At 45.9% G+C, this 17,787-nt stretch overlaps 1 protein-coding gene across 4 annotated transcripts in view; it reads right to left on the reverse strand.

Annotated features, from left to right (window-relative positions):
* SHLD1 (shieldin complex subunit 1) overlaps positions 1-12,881 on the reverse strand; it is a 76,532-nt gene extending 63,651 nt beyond the window's left edge. The window contains exons 1-3 of one of the 4 annotated variants that reach the window (XM_067565335.1): positions 12,812-12,881; positions 6,451-6,575; positions 3,315-3,487 (exon numbers count right to left, since the gene is read on the reverse strand). In XM_067565335.1, coding sequence (XP_067421436.1) covers positions 3,315-3,480 — 166 coding nt within the window. In that variant the 5' untranslated portion in view covers positions 3,481-3,487; positions 6,451-6,575; positions 12,812-12,881. Of the gene's footprint in view, positions 1-3,314; positions 3,638-6,450; positions 6,638-12,811 lie in introns of those variants that run through there. The other 3 variants (XM_067565336.1, XR_010923031.1, XM_067565337.1) reach the window with 3 other exon arrangements.
* Between the last annotated feature and the right edge of the window lie 4,906 nt (positions 12,882-17,787).

A 17,787-nucleotide genomic window follows, 5' to 3' on the forward strand; every position in this document is an offset into this window, starting at 1 on the left:
GAGGGATGCCAGAAAAAGCGTATTTGGTCTCTATCTGCATCTCTACAAAGAGATTGTTACGTTCTAAGAGACAGTGACTCCTGCTGGCCATACTTCTATGTGTGGAAAAATTAACACTGGTGCAATTCAGACCATTGTCCTTGTCAAACTAAAAATGGCATTTAAAACAGAGTTTAAAGAATTACCTGTCATTCCCACTGTCTAAACCATAGGAGCCGGTCTCCAAGTCACAACTCTTCATAGCACAAGTTAGAGCAAATCACTGCTCTTAACTTCAGTCTTGCAATCTGGTGCTGACATACTACCACTGCCTATCATGCTGATCAACATACGCTCATTGTTTACTTCCGGTCCCTATTTGTCTGTCTGTGTCCATTGTTGTCTCCTATTTAGAATATAAGATCATTGGGGCAGGGACCATCTTTTTGTTCTGTGTTTGTACAGCACCTCACACAACGGGGTCCTTGTCCAGGACTGGCGCCCCTAGGTGCTACAGCAATACTAATAAACAACAGTCACTGGAGCAATTTTCACTATTTCATGAGAGGTGGAAAAAAGAGCTAGGATTGTAACTCAAAGATTCGGTGGTATGATTTATTTCTCTAAGGAAGTTCCCTTTAGATGTAAGGCTTGGCTTTCTACAGCCAAGATGACCACAGGTACAGCTACGCACCAAAAAGAACCCTGCAACAGCAAGTCTCAGAGCCTGGCCCATCTGACTCAGGTTCACGCTACAGGACTAAAAATAGCAGTGTGGACGGTCCTGCTCATGCTGGACTCCAGGGTCTGAAATCTGGTGAGGGGAGTCTCAGATCTCAGGCTCCAGCCTGAGCGGGAACATCTCTATTGAGATTTTTAGCCCTGTAGCGCAAACCTCAAGAATCAAGTTGACCCAGGCTCTGAGACTTGCTGCCATTGTTTGTTTTTTTGCAGTGCTGACATGCAGTGAGGTACACAGGACTTATGTTACCTTAAACAACCTCAATTAGAAAGCAGACATCTCCTTTCAAAATAAAATACATTAATGATTTTATAGATGTGCTTAGGCGAATGTGCATATAAAATGCTGACACTTTTACACAGAGCAGGCACTCAGATATTTGAAGCAGCATTGTTTTATATAGACACAATTGTATAGAAAACTGCACTCAAATAAGTTGGCTCAGACTGCAAGTTCTTTGCATCAGGGCTGTCTTTTATTATGTGTACACTGTCCATTGTAGTTTGGCTCTAGTCAAGGCTTCTAGGTGCTATTGTAATATAAATAAAGAAGAAAAATTTGGGGTCTGATCTTTCATTTTATGCACACCCAAAGCACCCACTGAAGTCAGCCGGTGTTATACATGAGCAAAGATGCAGGATCTGGCCCTCTACTGCAGTAATACACAACATGAAATTCCACTTTAGCTTGAACAGTTTGTCTTTGTTTTTCCATGTGTCATGACGGGCTGATTAGTTGTAAACTCTGTGCTCCTCAAACCAGTCTTCGGACTGAAGAGCAATCACACTTTCCTCCTACACTCCACATTAATCACCCACACAATTAATTCAAACAGCACCAACCCTTGCTGGAGAGGAATAGCGTCACCAGGAGCAAATAGGTCACCATACACACCCATCACAGGGATTGCCCACAGATCCCAGCACTTATGAATACACATATAAAGATTTACAGAAAGTCTATGACACACTGTCTAAAAACAAACAAATACAGCCTATTACACTGTCAGAGGAATTTCCCTACCAAAGCAGAGAAAGATTTTATTTGGCATATTCTCATTAGCAACAAGGAAATATATCACTACACCATTACTCACATGCAGACACCTTGCCATTACCAAGATCTGAAATTAATCAAGACTCAAATTAGAACAGGTTATGAAAATTCTAAATTTTTTGTGGAAAGCCGACACTTTTTGTGAAAAATTTAATTTAGTCCAAAACCCAATTTCCCATTTAAAAACAGCTTTGATAGAAATTTTTCAACCAGCCCTAATTCTAAATATAACTTATTTTGTTCACACAAACGCACCAGACCTGTAACAGAGACATCACACAGTATGCGGGGCAATCCCTCTTTCCAAGAATCTCAGGACAACACCAATGCCTGATTCTCTAGGAGCAACTCGGCTTCAAGAACTCAGAGCCCCAAGCACAGAGCAAATTCTCCTGCTGCTCACATAGCTCCCAAACCCACAATCTTGTATAACCAGAAACTAACACCATCACACAGCCTGTCTTTCCATGACTGAAAATTTGCTATCATGTTAAGAAGAACTTGGAAGACTGTGTGTAACAGGGCCACCTAGTGACACCTACAATAACTATATTAATATTGCATTTTAATATAATCCTCTCAAAGGGGCTCTTGATACTGTAAAAAAATTCAACCCTACAAACATATGAAGGTAAGGGAAACTGACCAGAATCACTCTCAGAAACAAAGAGCAGAACAGTCCCTGTATACACATTACATCCATAACAGCTACATTAAATGAACTTTCAGGTTGTAAAGTCGCAGACTCAAAAATTAGAAAATACCAGAATTAAAGTTGTCCTTGCAACCACAATTCACTTTTCTCATGGGTAAATATTACAAAATACAACAGTACAGCTGAGAAAGTGGGAATTGGGCCAAAGCTTAGTTTCTTGACCTCTGTGCAGAAATCCACCCTTCCTAAGAAACAAAACAAAGCAAGAAAGTTAACTGTCTCCCCCCAGTTGCTGAGCATAACCAGATCCCACAGCAAGCTTATTGCTAATCCAGAAGAAATGCAGCACAACCAGCCGCTCAGTTGCCTGTTTCTTTAACCTTCTATAAGCAGAACATTTGTCCTGCACTGATTAAGGAGGACACAGATTGCAGGTGGGGGAAGGGAAGGTAGAAGGATTTGCAAAGTAGATGTTTCCTGGCTTGGAATTGTACAAAGCAATATTTTTTGCTGATGCCTATGAGTGCTTCAGGATTGTTTCTGTCTGTTGGCCTCAAGTAACTCCCTCCTTCATGAGCACAGCGACATTAGGCGGCAGCAAACATTAGCAGACAACATTCCTGTCTGGACTGCTCTCATGTGTATCATCAGCCCATAGCACACTTTTTATTTATTAGGATGCACAGAGCCATACTGCAGTTCTAAGAAGCCATACTTTGCACTAAGATTGATGCACTTGCTTCAAACGGCAGCATGCGGTTTGCTGCTTATTCAAAACAACACGTTGCCTGAAGCAATAAATATTGACCCGACATGTCTATATCCAAAGAGAGTGCGTGTGTGAATGGGAATATTTACATTCATAGTTAGTTTAATATTTACCCAAGGATGCTGATGAGGCAAAAGTATCCAGAGAACTAACAAGTTCGTCGCTGACTCCAGTGCTGTCTTCTGGCAGGAAGCTGTCTGCTATATCATAAGCAGAAGGAAGGTCCAGTATGCTGCTGTCCTCTGAGGGGTGGCTCGATACTGTTTCATCTCCCTCCATGGCTCTGCTGCAGTGAAGACACAACTGTTACTGAGTTCCAGGGGCTGATTTATAGCCTGAAAATCCACAGGAAAGCAAACCCTGAAGAGCTGATCTGGTCAGACGCTTTATCATCACACAGCAGAATTCTGGTCTCAGCATTTAGTGATTGCTTCAACTCAGGGGGAGTGGGTCTAAGAAGAAGAAGGGGGTGTGAAATAAGTAGAATTTGCTTCTCTCAGCCAGAGGGGATAACTTGCAACTCTAAGCATCAAGTCTGACATACCTAGCCTCCCTAGAAACACGGGGAGTCCAGGAAAGTACTGAGGCATCTGCTAAACATTGAGTTTGCTCCCAGGCCTTTTGAGTTATCTGGGGGGTGATGTGCGCTCAGAGAGGCAAGTGCCCTTTAGTAGCGACTGACTATGTTCTACCTATCCTGTCCGCTACAGCACTGCAGGACCCTGCAGCGCAAGGTATCATTACACTGAGTCAGTGAAGAGCATCATGGGACGGGGCTTTCTGCCAGGCGTGGATATGCTGCCTGTACAGAACCCCCAGCCCGCTCGAGGAACAAGGCGTGGGCCTGCCCATTGTTCCCTGCCCTGCTGCTGCTTGACCAGCCCTGAGGTCAATGTTTTTAAACAGGCAGAAGGCAGCTCGGAGGCTGCGCTGCAGATAGCTGGGGAGGAGGAATCAGGTGCCTCTCACTCCTCTTGGTGGAGCAGCTCCCAGAGAAGCTCTGTGTGCCTGCCTCTCACACCGAGAGATGGTACACAGGGGGCAGATGGGAAGGGTAGAAGCGGGAACCCTCAGAACCAAATGGAACTCGCATTGATTGGTGGATGAGATGGAGACCAGCTATGACTAGCCCCCCAGAGATTATCACCACAAAGACAGGCAGAGATTGGCCCCACGGGAGGTCCAGCCTTCCCTTGCTTTAACGATTCCACACCGAGTCAGCTCCGTTTCTTAGCTCCTTTGGCCAGAGGGGCTTAGATACCATCTAGGGCCCATCAACTCTGTTCCTTAATTACCACAAGAAACCGTTGCTGAGAAGAATAAAGCTCTCCTCTGTCCCCCTCTTGGTCTACCAGAGCCTTGCAACTGGCAGCACCAGGTACTAGTGAATGGATGTGGGGGCTATGAGAACTGAACCCCCCCCTTTCTCACATTATAGTGAAGAGTGGGGCTTTTAGGGTAAGGTGGTCCAGTGGCTAAGGCGCTGGATTAGGATTCAGAGTTCAGTTCCCAGCACTGTTCCAGCCCCAGTTCCAGCCACAGACCCTCCTCCATTTTATCTGACGTATGCAGTTTTGACCAGTTGCCTGAGATTCATGGTAGTCTTCGAATTCGGTCTGCTAGTTGGATCGTCCGTTTCTCTGGACCACAGACAAACTGCAGCTGGCTACTTATGGGGGACGTGTCATGATGCCGATCCATTGTATCCCACCTCCTCCATGACCTTGGGCAAGTCACTTAATCTCTCTCTGTGCTTCCACACCCCAAATGGGGATAACAATGTTTTCTCCAACCCTTTGTCTGTCTTGTCTAGTAAAAGACAATCCCTACCCTAAGCATCTTACAATATGTTTGTACAGCAGCTGGCACAAAGGGGGCTCTAGACGCTACTGTAATACAAACAATAATCATAGGGCAGAGACATTCATTTGGGGGAGAAAGGATGGTTCAGTGACGAGGGCACCTGCCTGGGACTCACATTTGTTTCTTTGCTCTGCCTATATGACCTTGGGCAAGTCACTTCGGGTATGTCTGCACTGCGAAACCCACCCCACAGCAGCGAATCTCAGAGCCTGGCTCTGCAGACTCAGGCTCTTGCTGCGGCACTAAAAATAACCATGTAGACATTCCGGTTTGGGCCGGAGCAAGAGCGCCAATCTGAGCTGGAACGTCTACACGGCTATTTTTAGCGCCATAGCGCAAGCCCAACTCGGCAGACCCAGGCTCTGAACCTTGCTATGTAGACATACCTTAAGTCATTCTGTAACTCACGTCCCCCATCTGTAGAATGGTATCATTGCCTCCCTACCTCACAGACAGTCGTGAAGATATTAAAGATTGTGAAGCACTCGGATATTACAGTACCGTAGATGGAGAGATTTGCTTTTCAAATTGAAATCTAATACCTTTGGGGGGAGATTGATTTTTTGCTTCATTCCTTGGTGCCTTTGGACATAGAACAAACATCTAACTAAAAAGCACCCATGACCTTTGCAGAATGTTATTGAACCTGCTTTTCTGTTACGCCTGCCAGAGAACTGCAGGATATTGGCTCTGACATCAGAGATCAGTTTTCTTGCCCTAGAGGAAAGGATAAGATTGCTGTCGCATAATACAAAAAGTTTCCATGAGACAGAGAGTGAAAGATGAAAACCATGTGTCTCCACTGCTTTCCACACCAGAACCCGCATGGGCATTAGTTAGGGTAGTAAATAAGGGGAACCTTGATGTAAAGGTTATGCTCCGCTTTCTGCACTACCTGCTCTGAGTCTGTATATATTTACAAGGCAACATTTTGAAATTCAGTCCTTTGTTTTAAAAACAAAAAACCAGATTTTTTTACTCTTGAAAGCCCCTGGGGCAACCTTGCCAAACTGTCACGAGGAATGCTGAGGTATGTCTTGTCTCCATGTTTTCACACTGCTCCAAAGCAGTGGGGCTCCAAGCCTGCAAAGATTTAGGCACATGCTTTCTGCACTGCAAACTGTCCTGTCAACTTCAGCGTGACTACTCATAGGGCACAAAGTAAGCACCTGCATAAGCCTTTGCCAGACTGGGGCCTTGGTTTGTGGAATTAAATAGCATGTGAATTAGAAGTAACAAATGGAGGGACTGATCCTATTCCTAGACACACAGGCAGAAATGACTGACTAGTTTTCAATCGATCTCAGAGGAAAAGCGATGATGTGACTGAACCCTTGAGTTCTCAGATACACAAGAGGGGGACACACCATGTCATTTGCATTCTACCTGTGAAAGGATCACTGACGTTTGAGCAACCCTTTGGGCAGCGTCCAGAAGTAAACAGGTTGTCAGTGTTTGTGGTCATCTGTCATGCAGCTTTCCCTTATAGAAAGTCTTTCAGCTGCAGCCTTCTGGAATGAAAGACAGGTCAATTAGATTCTTTGCATCAGCTGATCATGCTGCCAAAATTAGGTGCCCTCCAGAGTGTGCATGTTACTTGAAGTCAATACATACACCTTCCATTTTTTTTTTTTTTTTTACAGTGATGCTGGTCTCACTAAGAAGTCAACATCCTCTATACTTGTATATGTAGGTTGTTGCCATGTGAGCTCTCTTCTATTCAAACACTTTGAAGCAGGAAACTAAAAGCAAACGGTATCCTTGCTTAGCCCACACCCGCGTGTGAATGAACGGCTGTTTCCCCAGCACACCTACCTCATTATGTTCTGTTGCTGCCATTTTGAAATAAGCTGAGTTTTATAACAGCTGTCCATGCTGTAGCAAAGCTTTCCAGGAAGTATATACTAGGAAGATGATATAATCTAGCGTTCATAGCTGGCAACAGGCTCATAAATACCTGGTTCTATTTTCCACTTAGTCAACAATTCACTGTGTGATTTTAGGCAGGTCACTGACGACCCCATTTTCAAGATTGGCCACTGACTGGCAGCATCTCAATTTCAGACACCCGAGTACTGAGCATCTGCAGCGCCCATTGACTTCAAATGGAGATGCAGGTGCTCGGAACTTCTGAAAAATCAGGGCCAAGGCGTTTCAAGTTGGGAACCAAAAACTGAAATATGCAAACACAGTACTGAAAATTGTGGCCTTCCCTGGTTTCCCCATCTGTAAAAAGGTGACAATGATGCACACTCACTTTTGTAAAGCACTCTCAAATCCTACGATGCAAGGTGCTCTATTAACCCCAAATAGCATTATTCCTATTTTTACTTGGAAGACAGACCAACTTGGAGATCAGACTTTTTGAATCCAAGCACAGCCTACCAAAGATGAACAACTGGTTAGAACAAAAACAATGAGAGTCCTGTAGCAAATTCTCGGTGCATGATTACTATTCGTTATTTTTCAAACAAACCAAAAAACGTACTAGGCACCTCACAAAATAATGGGCCAAGATTTTCAAAGGTAGCTGATGATTTTAGGTGTCTAACTAGAGACACTTTAAAGGGACCTGTGTGCTGGGAATCTCCTCTCTCACAATCAAGTTCCTTTAAAGTGTCTCAAATTGGACACCTAAAATCACAAGTCACTTACGAAAAGTTGGGGCATAACGGCAGCCCCAAGGACTGTACAACTAAATTTAATGTATCACAACAAGAAGAGAGGAAAGGAAAGACAAGGGTGACAATAATAAAATAAGGCAGTCTATCATGCACGCCTCTTGATGGTGGTGGGTTTGTTTGGTTTATTTTAACTCATAATTTCTCGCAGGCTTTGCAGCAAAAATAGACTCTGAGGAAGGATTTGAATTTGAGGCAGGTGGCTTCGAAGGGCATTCCAGACATAAAGGGCACCATGGCAGAAGGCACAGTGATCTTTGTGATAGGAGATAAAAGCTGTTGATGTCACTGGTGGAGTGGAAATGCTAAAAGAAACTAGGTCAAAGGAGCGCACAGGGGCTGTGTGATGCAGAACCTTACAGCGTAGGGGCCTCCAGGATGGCCTGGAGGGGGCCAAAGTTGGCATAAAAAAGACCCGAGGAAGGGGAGACTGGAGTAGTGAAGTCAGATGATTAGGGACCAGCGATTTCCCCGCTGGTGAAGAGGGGGGCTGTTTGAAATGCCACAGAGGAAAAAGCTCCAGGATTTGGAAACAATCTGTATTGGAGAAGAAAAGGGGAAGGAGGAGTTAAAGTTGGCCCCCCACGTGATAGGTCTGGTGGAGTTACAAACCATAATACAGAATGGAGGGACATAGAGAAGACAGTTTGGAAAAGCTTATGAGCCGGGTGAGCCATCCAAAATGAAACAGTCAGAGAGACAAGGCTGAACCATAGGTGATAAGTTCAGAGCAGGGAAGTATGTGTGAGTCATTACCGTTGAAGTGGTTTTTAAACGCATGCAAGTGGAGGAGGTCACCCAACAACAGCATAGAAAGGGCCATGAACACAGCCCTGAGGGATCCGGACAGCACACAGAAGCTGAGAGGAGAAAGAGCTGCCAAAGGTGACCATAGAGGCAGGAAGAGTGCCAGAAGATCACTGAAACCAAGGACGGGTGGGATTCTAGGAACGCAATCAACGCTGTCAAACAGAGAGGAAAGATCCAGGGAGAAGGAGGCCTGGGATAGGCCTAACGCTTAGCCTGGAAGGGACTGGTCAAGACTTTGAGAGCAGTTTCTATGGGGCTCTGCCCTTCCATAACTTGGCCCGAAGTCAGGGCAAAGATGAGAGGGGCTGAGCACGCTGCAGGATGCAAAGGCTCCCTGTTGGACATTTCAAAGTTCAGCTGTTTTTGTGTTAGTCCCACGGTAGGAAAGCGCTGTGGCCTTCCTCGGAACCTGGGCCTGAGGAAGGGGTCGCAATGCCCCTGCTGGACAGAACAGGGCCCTACAGGCAAAACTGTCCAGAAACAGAGGGGCGGAGCCAACGCAGGGAAGGGAACTATAAAAGGCGGGCCTAGCAGCTCAGTAGAGAGGAAGTTGCTGCTGCTGGAGGCAGAGGTGTCTTCCTGGAGGCTGTGCCCCAGCGGCTGTTTGGAGCAACTGCCCCACTGAACCCTGCCAAGATTGCTGAGCCCAAGTGACTGGATAGGGCCGCTGAGTCCTAGTGATTGGGTAGGGCCGCTGGGCACTAGTAGGTGGGATGAGCCACTGGAGACTCCTGGGTGGGAAATACCCCCTGAGGCTGGCCCTGACCTGGAGGAGCTGCCTGATGCGGGGGACCCCCTGGAGCTGACTGAACCCAGTGGACTGGAAGAACCCCTGGGACCTGCCCTCCGCTGATGAGCCAGAGGAGTTTTCAGACCTGTTGATGGTGAGGGATTTGCGGGCCTGCTGCTCGCCTTCCAACCCAGTGACCCAGAAGAAGACTTCTACCTGCAGATACCTAGGGACAGGGTGGGAGGAAGTGGCCCAGGGACAGCCAACTAGCAAGTGGCTGAGTCAGGGGCTAAACCCCATCAGCGTGTTGCAGCTGGAGCCCTGCTGACTCGGTGGCAAACAGCTTTGCCACGGATAGGGCCCTGGGCTGGGATGCAGTGGAGTTGGGTGGGCCTGCGTTCCCCTCCCCAACTACCCCGAGAGTGTTTGGCATCCTCTAGGTATGGGAGACAGAGGACACCGAGCTCTACCTGCCCTGCCTGCCTGCAAGGCCGGGGGCTCCAGATTATTTTACTAGCCCTGCCTGTGGGAAGGCTGGACTACAGACCCCATATCAGCCCTGCCCTATGGGAAGGCCAGAGGGCTACAGACGGGAAGGAAGCCTGCCCGGCTGGGGCTAAAGACTTGTAAACGGGCACTGTTTATTCCCTTAAAGGAAGGCGCTGTGGTCTTCCTCAGGAAGGGTTGCGATGCCCCGGCCGGACTGTGCCACCAGCTTACACCCACAAAGTAGAAGGAAATAGGAGAATCATCATTTTCCCTGGTTTTTGGTTTTTTACTATGGGAAAAACATGTCATTTTTACCTCCTCGTAACTGAGGTCATGGAGAGGATTTTGCTTAAACTGAAAGAGAAAGAAAGTCCATCTTCAGATAGAAGCTAAGCATGGAAAAGAGCATCAAAGAGGAATATTTCAGAACATTATGAACATGTGAATACACGATGGGGGCCTAAGACCATATTTCTGCCTCTCTTCTTTCACGTTTCTGCCTTTCTTCTCTCAGCTGATTTTTAAAAAAATGTATGTTGTGCTGGATGTTGAGATAGGTATACAGATTTTTAACATTTGTCATTATCTGTGCACTTATCTCAAGTGTGGATTATCATATGTGTAGGAATGCTATTGGATGCAGTGTTATATCCCAGCATATTATTTATATTATTGTAGTTCCTTGGTGTCTTAGCCATGGATCAAGAGCCTAGCTGTGGAAACACTGAACAAAAAAGCAGTCCCTCCCCCAAAAAGCAATATTTCACAGGCACGCAGTATAGCATTGTAATATACACATTTATACAAATGTATTTGGTGCAATGTTTTTATATGGTCCTAGGTCCACAAGCAGTTGGTGTAGATTGATATAAAACCCATGGCCTTCCAAAGCCTGTTTCCCCACTTTGTGATTCCATTTGTCCTAGTATAATTCCCCTCATCTCAATGGAATTACACTGCTGTTAACTGAATGGAGAGGTGTCAAAGACCAGACCAGGGGTGTCAAATGTAAAACTGGATCCAGCCCGCAGAACAGTTTCATCTGGACTGTGGACTTCCCATGAATATTCAGGCTTGTCTTCACAACACCAGAGTCCACACTCTCGGGGTGTGACTTGTAGAGCACACCAGTGTGCTGTGTTCCAACATCCTTGCGTAGACCCTGCTGGTGTGCACTGATGCAGTCCTGCTAAAAACAAGACTACATCAACACACACTGAGGAACATTTAGCATATGCCAGCAGGGTCCACAGGGGAGAGCTAATCCATAGCCCAGACTCCAGCGCAGCCATCCAGCAAAACCTCCTGTACAAGGGTTGAACCACTTAGTAGCGTTCCAGAGGCTTTGGAGGGGTGTAAAATAAATGTAAGTCATTACCAACGTGGTTTATCTTGGTCTATTTCTATTTTAATAACTTTTGCCGAATGTGGCCTACACCAAGTGGCAGGGTATTGGATCAGGCCTGCCATTTGAGATGCTCTAGACCATCCCGTTCTTAGAGGTCAACTGTCTCTGCAGCGCTTACACTCACAACTTCTACCCCCTCTCCTCCTGCACAAAGTGAGTCAGGGCATCTCCCTGATCCCCACAAGGGCTGTCTCCTTGGAATACTGAAACAAGCAAGCCAAATTAAAGACCCACCCACCCTCTTAAGCGTTAACATAATTTGTGGCTAGCAGTAGGTGAGCTGGTAGGGAACAGCTGGTGAATAATCTTATGGTGGGATCAGTCTCCATGATTAGTATTTATTAGAGCTGGTTTAAAAATAAACCAAACTTTTCATTAAAATTTAGGAGACACGTGAAAAAAAAATAGGTTGAAATGTTTGGACCAGTTCCATTATTTATCCTTCCTCAGTGCTGCATGTGAGCAGGCAGCTGGATTTGAACAGATGCTTTTGCCAGCTATATATTTTTTTAATGTTAATTTTCAGTTTAAGGGCTCGCCAGCTTATAACAAAAGCAAAACAGAGAAGAGCTCCCAGAGAGAGTCAACAAGGGACACCAAAGGAGAGCAAACGGGCCTTCAGCTCAAGCCGCTGGTCTCAAACTGGGATGCACAGCCCTCACTGATGGTAGAAAGCACTGTAGCGCTCCGCCATGGGGCCAGTCCCCCAGCATTATTTACAAAGCCTGGCTTTCCAGCATAACCAGGGTGGAGGAGGGACAAATCACCGTGGTCTCGATCCTGAAAGCTGGTAATGGGGACCCCTCTGCCAGCACGGATCTATGCATGCCAATGGGCTTGCAGGAGCGGGGCCCCACAACACTACTTAGTGTGAGCGTGTGCTGGCTGGGGGCGAGGCCTGGGGCCAGGTCTGTCTGCAGGAGAAAGCTGTGACAGTGGCAGCAGGACTGATAGGTTGTCAAAGGGCAGCCGAGTAGCATCTCGGACATGATCCAGACCCCACTAGCTGCCAGCCTCTCCCACACGTTCCCTGCCAAGGGCTTGCTAGCAGACCCCCTCATGGCAGAGGAACACTCCCCTCCCCCCAGCACACACAATCCTCCCCCATTAACCACCCATTCCTCCTGCATGCCCCAGTGCCCCTTTACCAGACACCTCCCCACACCCACACAAACATCCTCCCCGCCTCTCGCTAACCCCTGGTCACTAGCACCCGCAGCTTCCCAAAGGCCTTGCTGCCCCATCCAGGACAAAGCAGATATCAGAGGTATTTACGGGCCATTGTACCTTGAAGGCTCCCTTACAATATGTGCTAACGACTTATGCTAAACAATCTGCTCCTCCTTGCATTTTGCTGTGAGGCCAGAGAGCTCCTTTGGCAGACCTGAAGAAGTGCTCTGTGTAGCTCCAAAGCTTGTCTCACTCCCAGCAGAAGATGGTCAGATAAAAGATATCATGTCTCCCAAGCCTCCACATAACCCCTATGCCCCAAATCCACTGACACTCCCGTGCAACCCCTCCACGGATACCCCACCCTAGCTGACAGCATTAAAGCAGCATGTAATGCCCAGACACCACCCCACAGACTCAGCCTGCAAGGGGAAAGGGTGAGCAGCAGACCCTGATTACCTTCTCGTTGTTATACTCACACAGGGAAGCAGAAAAAACTGGGAGCTGCAGCTTCTGAACTGGAAGTGCATGAGCCATTTTTCTTGAGGGCAAGAAAGCCAAAGAGGAAGTAATTGGGGGCTCAGTCTTGCTAATGATAAGTGTGTTACCTGGAAACCATATTTGTTATGGGTAAAAGCAAAGGGTTCTGATAGGAGAACAGAGCACTGAGAAACTGATCAAAAGAGGTGCAGTCAAATAACAAATGTCCCTCTGCTAGAACATGAGGGAAAAAAAGCCAAATGAAAAGATTTTTTTTTTTTTAAATGCCAGTCTAAAGAAAATGCAAATCCTAAAATCCAAAGCATGGTACCTGCAATGCTATAGTTCCGAGCATCTTACATTCAGGAGACTAACTCACACAAACCCTGGGTGAACATTTAGTTCTGACTAGCAGCAGAGAGATGTTGTTTATAATTAAAGCAGTGAATGCACCAATCCTTTTAGCCCCCCAGAACGTTGTGGAAAATCAGGTGCAATATCCTGCATGTAGAAGATTAGTGCATTTCAAAACAAAACAATCAGACACAAAGAAAAAAATGTGTTTCTCAGGCATGCTGAAAGTCTAATTTTCTAGAATCATTTGCTGCTATGTTTCTAGAAAACACACAGAAAACTCACTATGTTGCCTGCTGTGCAATTCCTTCTCATGATCATTCCCTCCTTCCCCCCAGTTTTACTCCACTTGTTTTCCTTTCATTTCTAAGACCCCAAACACACAAGGACACATGCACAAAGGGAACCCTGTGCCTTCATAGACCTCACTGTTGCCCCAGAAATAAATCCTCAGCATTCCAGGGAAAGCTATTTATGTTTTGTGTGTCTAAAATTTTTGTTTAAAGACGTTTTAAAGTCTTCTGAATGCAGGAAAGTGCAGCAGGTTCTTCAGAATATTGGAGGGCGGGGAGGGGTGGACCCAGGCACCTACTGTTTTGATTATTTTCTGATTTCAGTGAGGCTGAAAGTGGATTATGCAGGTCAATATGCAGGATTGGGGCCTAACCCCCCAATTTCTTGCACCATCTCCTTCCTCCTAACCCTGTATTTCTTGTCTCTCTCCTTTCTCTTCAAAACACTCTCCTGTTCTGTTTCTGCCTCTTTGCCCTCAGCTGATTTTTTAAAATCAGAATATAGTTTTTCCTGTGGATATTTACAGCTAAATTCACAGATGATGACACTTGTTAAATACAAAGAGAGGCATGCAGATTTGAAGTGTGGATTATTATATATGTGTGGGAACACTGATATTTAGTGCAGTGTTGTTATACTCTAAAAAAGTCACAGACACTTGGTGCAGCATTGTGATACACAGGTATACACAAATGTATTTGGTGTAATGGTTTCATTCAATGGTCTGCCAGCAGTTGGTGCAGACTTTTTATGCATAGTAGGAACATGGGTGTTTTGTGCAGAATAGTTGTAGATAGGCAGGTGTTATATAAGTAAGAGTGAAATTCCTCCTCTCCCTCCTACCTTAGCCAGCCACAAAGCTAAAATAATCAGACTTTGCACGGACATCTCCCTGGGGTCAGAGGGTTGGAATTCAGTCCCACAGCCCCTGGGTCTGCCCCAGGACTGTAATATAGCCTCTCCGTGGACTGGAATAATGGCTACAACCTCTCCACAGACATTCTTGGCCACAGGATTCATGTTAATTAAGGATCCTATTCCCCAGTCTCCAAGTCCCCATTGCATGCTGGCTTATTCAGGGCTGGCAAGAGACCACGCCAGTAGCACACGGATGGTGAGATTCTCCCTGTGCTACACAGATGCTCCATTTGCTGCCCCTATGCACATCCAGACACTTAAATGATGAATAAAGCCTGCCTCAGGGGTGAATATGTACATTATTTCATTGATATTGGACATGGAGTGTGGTTTATGAACACACAAATAAAACATAGAGGCCAGATACTACAGTGGTGAGGGCAGCATAGGAATATATATAAAATAGGATAGTACATAGAGTTTACAGCATAATCCTATGTCCATTAAAAAAATCTCTTCCACACCATCCAACCCACTAGAACTAATCGCTTCCACTGACTCAGTTGCCTCTGCCCACCTTGACCGATTCCCTTGTCAAAGCCCAGGAGCACAAATAGCCAGGACTGTGTAACACCAAGACGGCATATGAACTCCAGAGTCATGGGGCCCCTCACTGAAATTGTCCAGCCGGCAGCTCTTACCCACTCTTAGTCTGAGCATCTTATATTGAGCTGTTCAATTGAGCAACTCAGCAGGGCCCCGTGAGGAGAGAGGCAGTTACTAAGGTAGGCGAGATCCACACCATTTAAGGTTTTATAAGTCTAACGCAAGCTTTGTATTGTACCGACAGACAAAATGGAAGCCAGTGCAGATCAATGAGCATGCATGTAATGTGTTACATGCGAGAGGCTTCATTCAACAAATAGAGAGCTGCATTTTGTGGTAGCTGAAGTACTCTGCAATGGCAGTCCCACATAGGAGTACTCACACTAATGCACAAGAATATTTGCGTACGGAAAGCTGCTCACGTGTAAGTATTTGCAGGATCAGGCCCACACTGTGCACCAATCAGGTGCCACAGAGGTGACAATCAGGGGAAAAACTTAACTTGCTTCTCTCTGGTCACAAGTGGGGTGAAAAGCCCACTTAGCTCAACTGCTGTTACCTTAATATCCAGAAGTTGCAGGGCTCTAAGGCCCAAATGGTGACAGGACAGAAGACAGGAAGGTGGTCTTAAAGTACGTTATCAAATATCAAACTACTTTCTGTGTTCTTTATTGTCAGATTGAAAGTACCATTATAAATTCTGGTAATTAAAAAGACAAACACATTCAGCACAAGGCATGACAGGGAAATACAGAGATTGTCTTCACTGTTGCTTAGAGTTTTCCACTGTTCACATTAATATGAAAACTCTGTTTGCTCAGAAGTTAGAACTCAGTCCTTTCTTTTGAAGAGGATAAGTACTGTGATGACCCACGAGAGGATGTTAGAGGGTAACTTGTTGCTGGGCCAGTTATGATGGGTGAATTCAGGCCGCATGATTAACTAAGGGGAGGTTATGTGGACGGGCTGCCTTGCAATACAGTAAGTTCCTCTGTTTGTGGAGATTAATGCTCAGTGCCTGGTCAGTTCTTTCCACATTGAACTGCTGGAGGAGTTCAGAGTGAGGGCTTCTTCAAGCAACATCCAGCATGCTTGTGCTTCTCTACAAAAATGGTACCATTCCCCTTGCCCTCGAGAGGTACCAAGGCTCTCCTGAGAGGACTTTGGAGAGTCTGTGGGCCCCTGTGTTGAGGAGACAGTGTCAGGAATGGTGACAGGAAGCCTACAGCCATTGCCCAGGCTTTAGGGCAGAGCTGGAGGTGTGGCAGATGCACAGCTCAGAGGAGCAGCAGCCCCTAGCAGCAGAATGAGGGAGCTCAGAGATGGGTTGTCTCAAGAAGCCAGGCTATATCAGATGCATGGCTCCAACGAGAGGCAGGCACCAGGAGGGCTCCAAGGAAGCAGAGCTGACACTACTAAAAACAAACCCAGCAGCAAGGCTTTGTATCTTAAAGGGCTACTGCCAAAGTAAAAGATTTTGTCCCCCCTGAGGGTAGCTGGTGGGTTGTCTGATAGTGAGGCTAAGGAAAAAGCCATTAAACCAAACTTTTCCCCTCAACAGCATCCCAAGAGACCTTTATAAGGGCTATAGAGTGCCTCTTTAAAAAGAGGCGGGCACCCTTGCAAAACCAGTCCCCTTCCAGTCTTAAATCTGGGAAGGTATGTCCAGGAGGCACCCAGAAGCTGGCTGATTCATTCACCCTTCCTGTGGGCTGTTCAGGATGGAAAAGGACCAAGTTTGGAGGACTTGGATCCAGAAACAACTGGGCTTTTTATCTCAGCCATCTTCTGTCCATGTGAACTACTTCAGCCGCCTAGAAGAGAGACTGGGTGTTGGGACTAACGTCAGCTAGGTGATAATGATTATAGCCATATTTTTGTCAGGTAGGCTGACCCTCTTAGGAAAGGCCTATGGAAATGTAATAGAGCTCTCCAAACTCTAATAACCCACAGAACAATCTCCTCTTTATAGGTTTAATGAACCATCCTATAGAAGTGTATAGCAGAGGTGCCATTCTCTATTACAGTCTGTAGGATGATTTTAAACCACTAAAAAGTTGATCGTGTTGTATTGCATTCTATAGGACTTTTCCAGATGGAGATACCCTAAGCAACAGGCAAGCCTCGCAGTTGTGTAAATATAATGTACACCCACATCCTGAATACTGCATGCAGTTCTGGTCACCCCACAGGTTTAAAACAAACATAAGGAAGTACTTTACATAATGCACAGTCAGCCTGTGGACTCATTACCAGAGGGTATTGAGAAGGCCAGAACTATAACTGGGTTCAAAAAAATAATTTAGAGAAGTTCATGGAGGATAGGTCCTGTGACCCGTCCGTGCCTAGGGTAGCCACCCTGAAAATGCCAAGGGCAGGGCAGGATGCAAAAGGAGAGCAGATTCTCCCAGCACTGGTGGGAAGTCTGACTTCAGTGTCACCCAGCCAACCACGAAGAGTGCTTCTGATTCCCCACACTAGTTATCAAGAAGCCAAAATAAAGATATACACAGCCCCCTTTACTGCATTTCAGCCTCTGGCTCCCAATCAGCCACTAGGTCCAGTAAAGAGACCAGTTATTTAAACTCTATGCTCTTTACCAAAAAGGTTTCTCCTGACCCCAAAGGGTCAGCCACAGTACCAGATCAATATAAGTTTAGATCTTACCCAAAATACCACGCTGCCAGCCAATCCTTTAGTAAATAAAACTAAAGGTTTATTATAAAAAGAAAGGAAGAAACTGTAAGAGAAATGTTAAAGGATTAAATCAATCAGATATGTACAAATGATTTGAAAGTCCATATATATCAGGTTTCTAGTAGAATTGTGGAGTTTGCAGGCTT

This window comes from Emydura macquarii, unplaced genomic scaffold (genome assembly GCF_026122565.2).
Source record: "Emydura macquarii macquarii isolate MOO-44397 ecotype Brisbane River unplaced genomic scaffold, CSIRO-AGI_Emac_v2 contig_2676, whole genome shotgun sequence".
Classification (NCBI taxonomy): domain Eukaryota; kingdom Metazoa; phylum Chordata; order Testudines; family Chelidae; genus Emydura; species Emydura macquarii.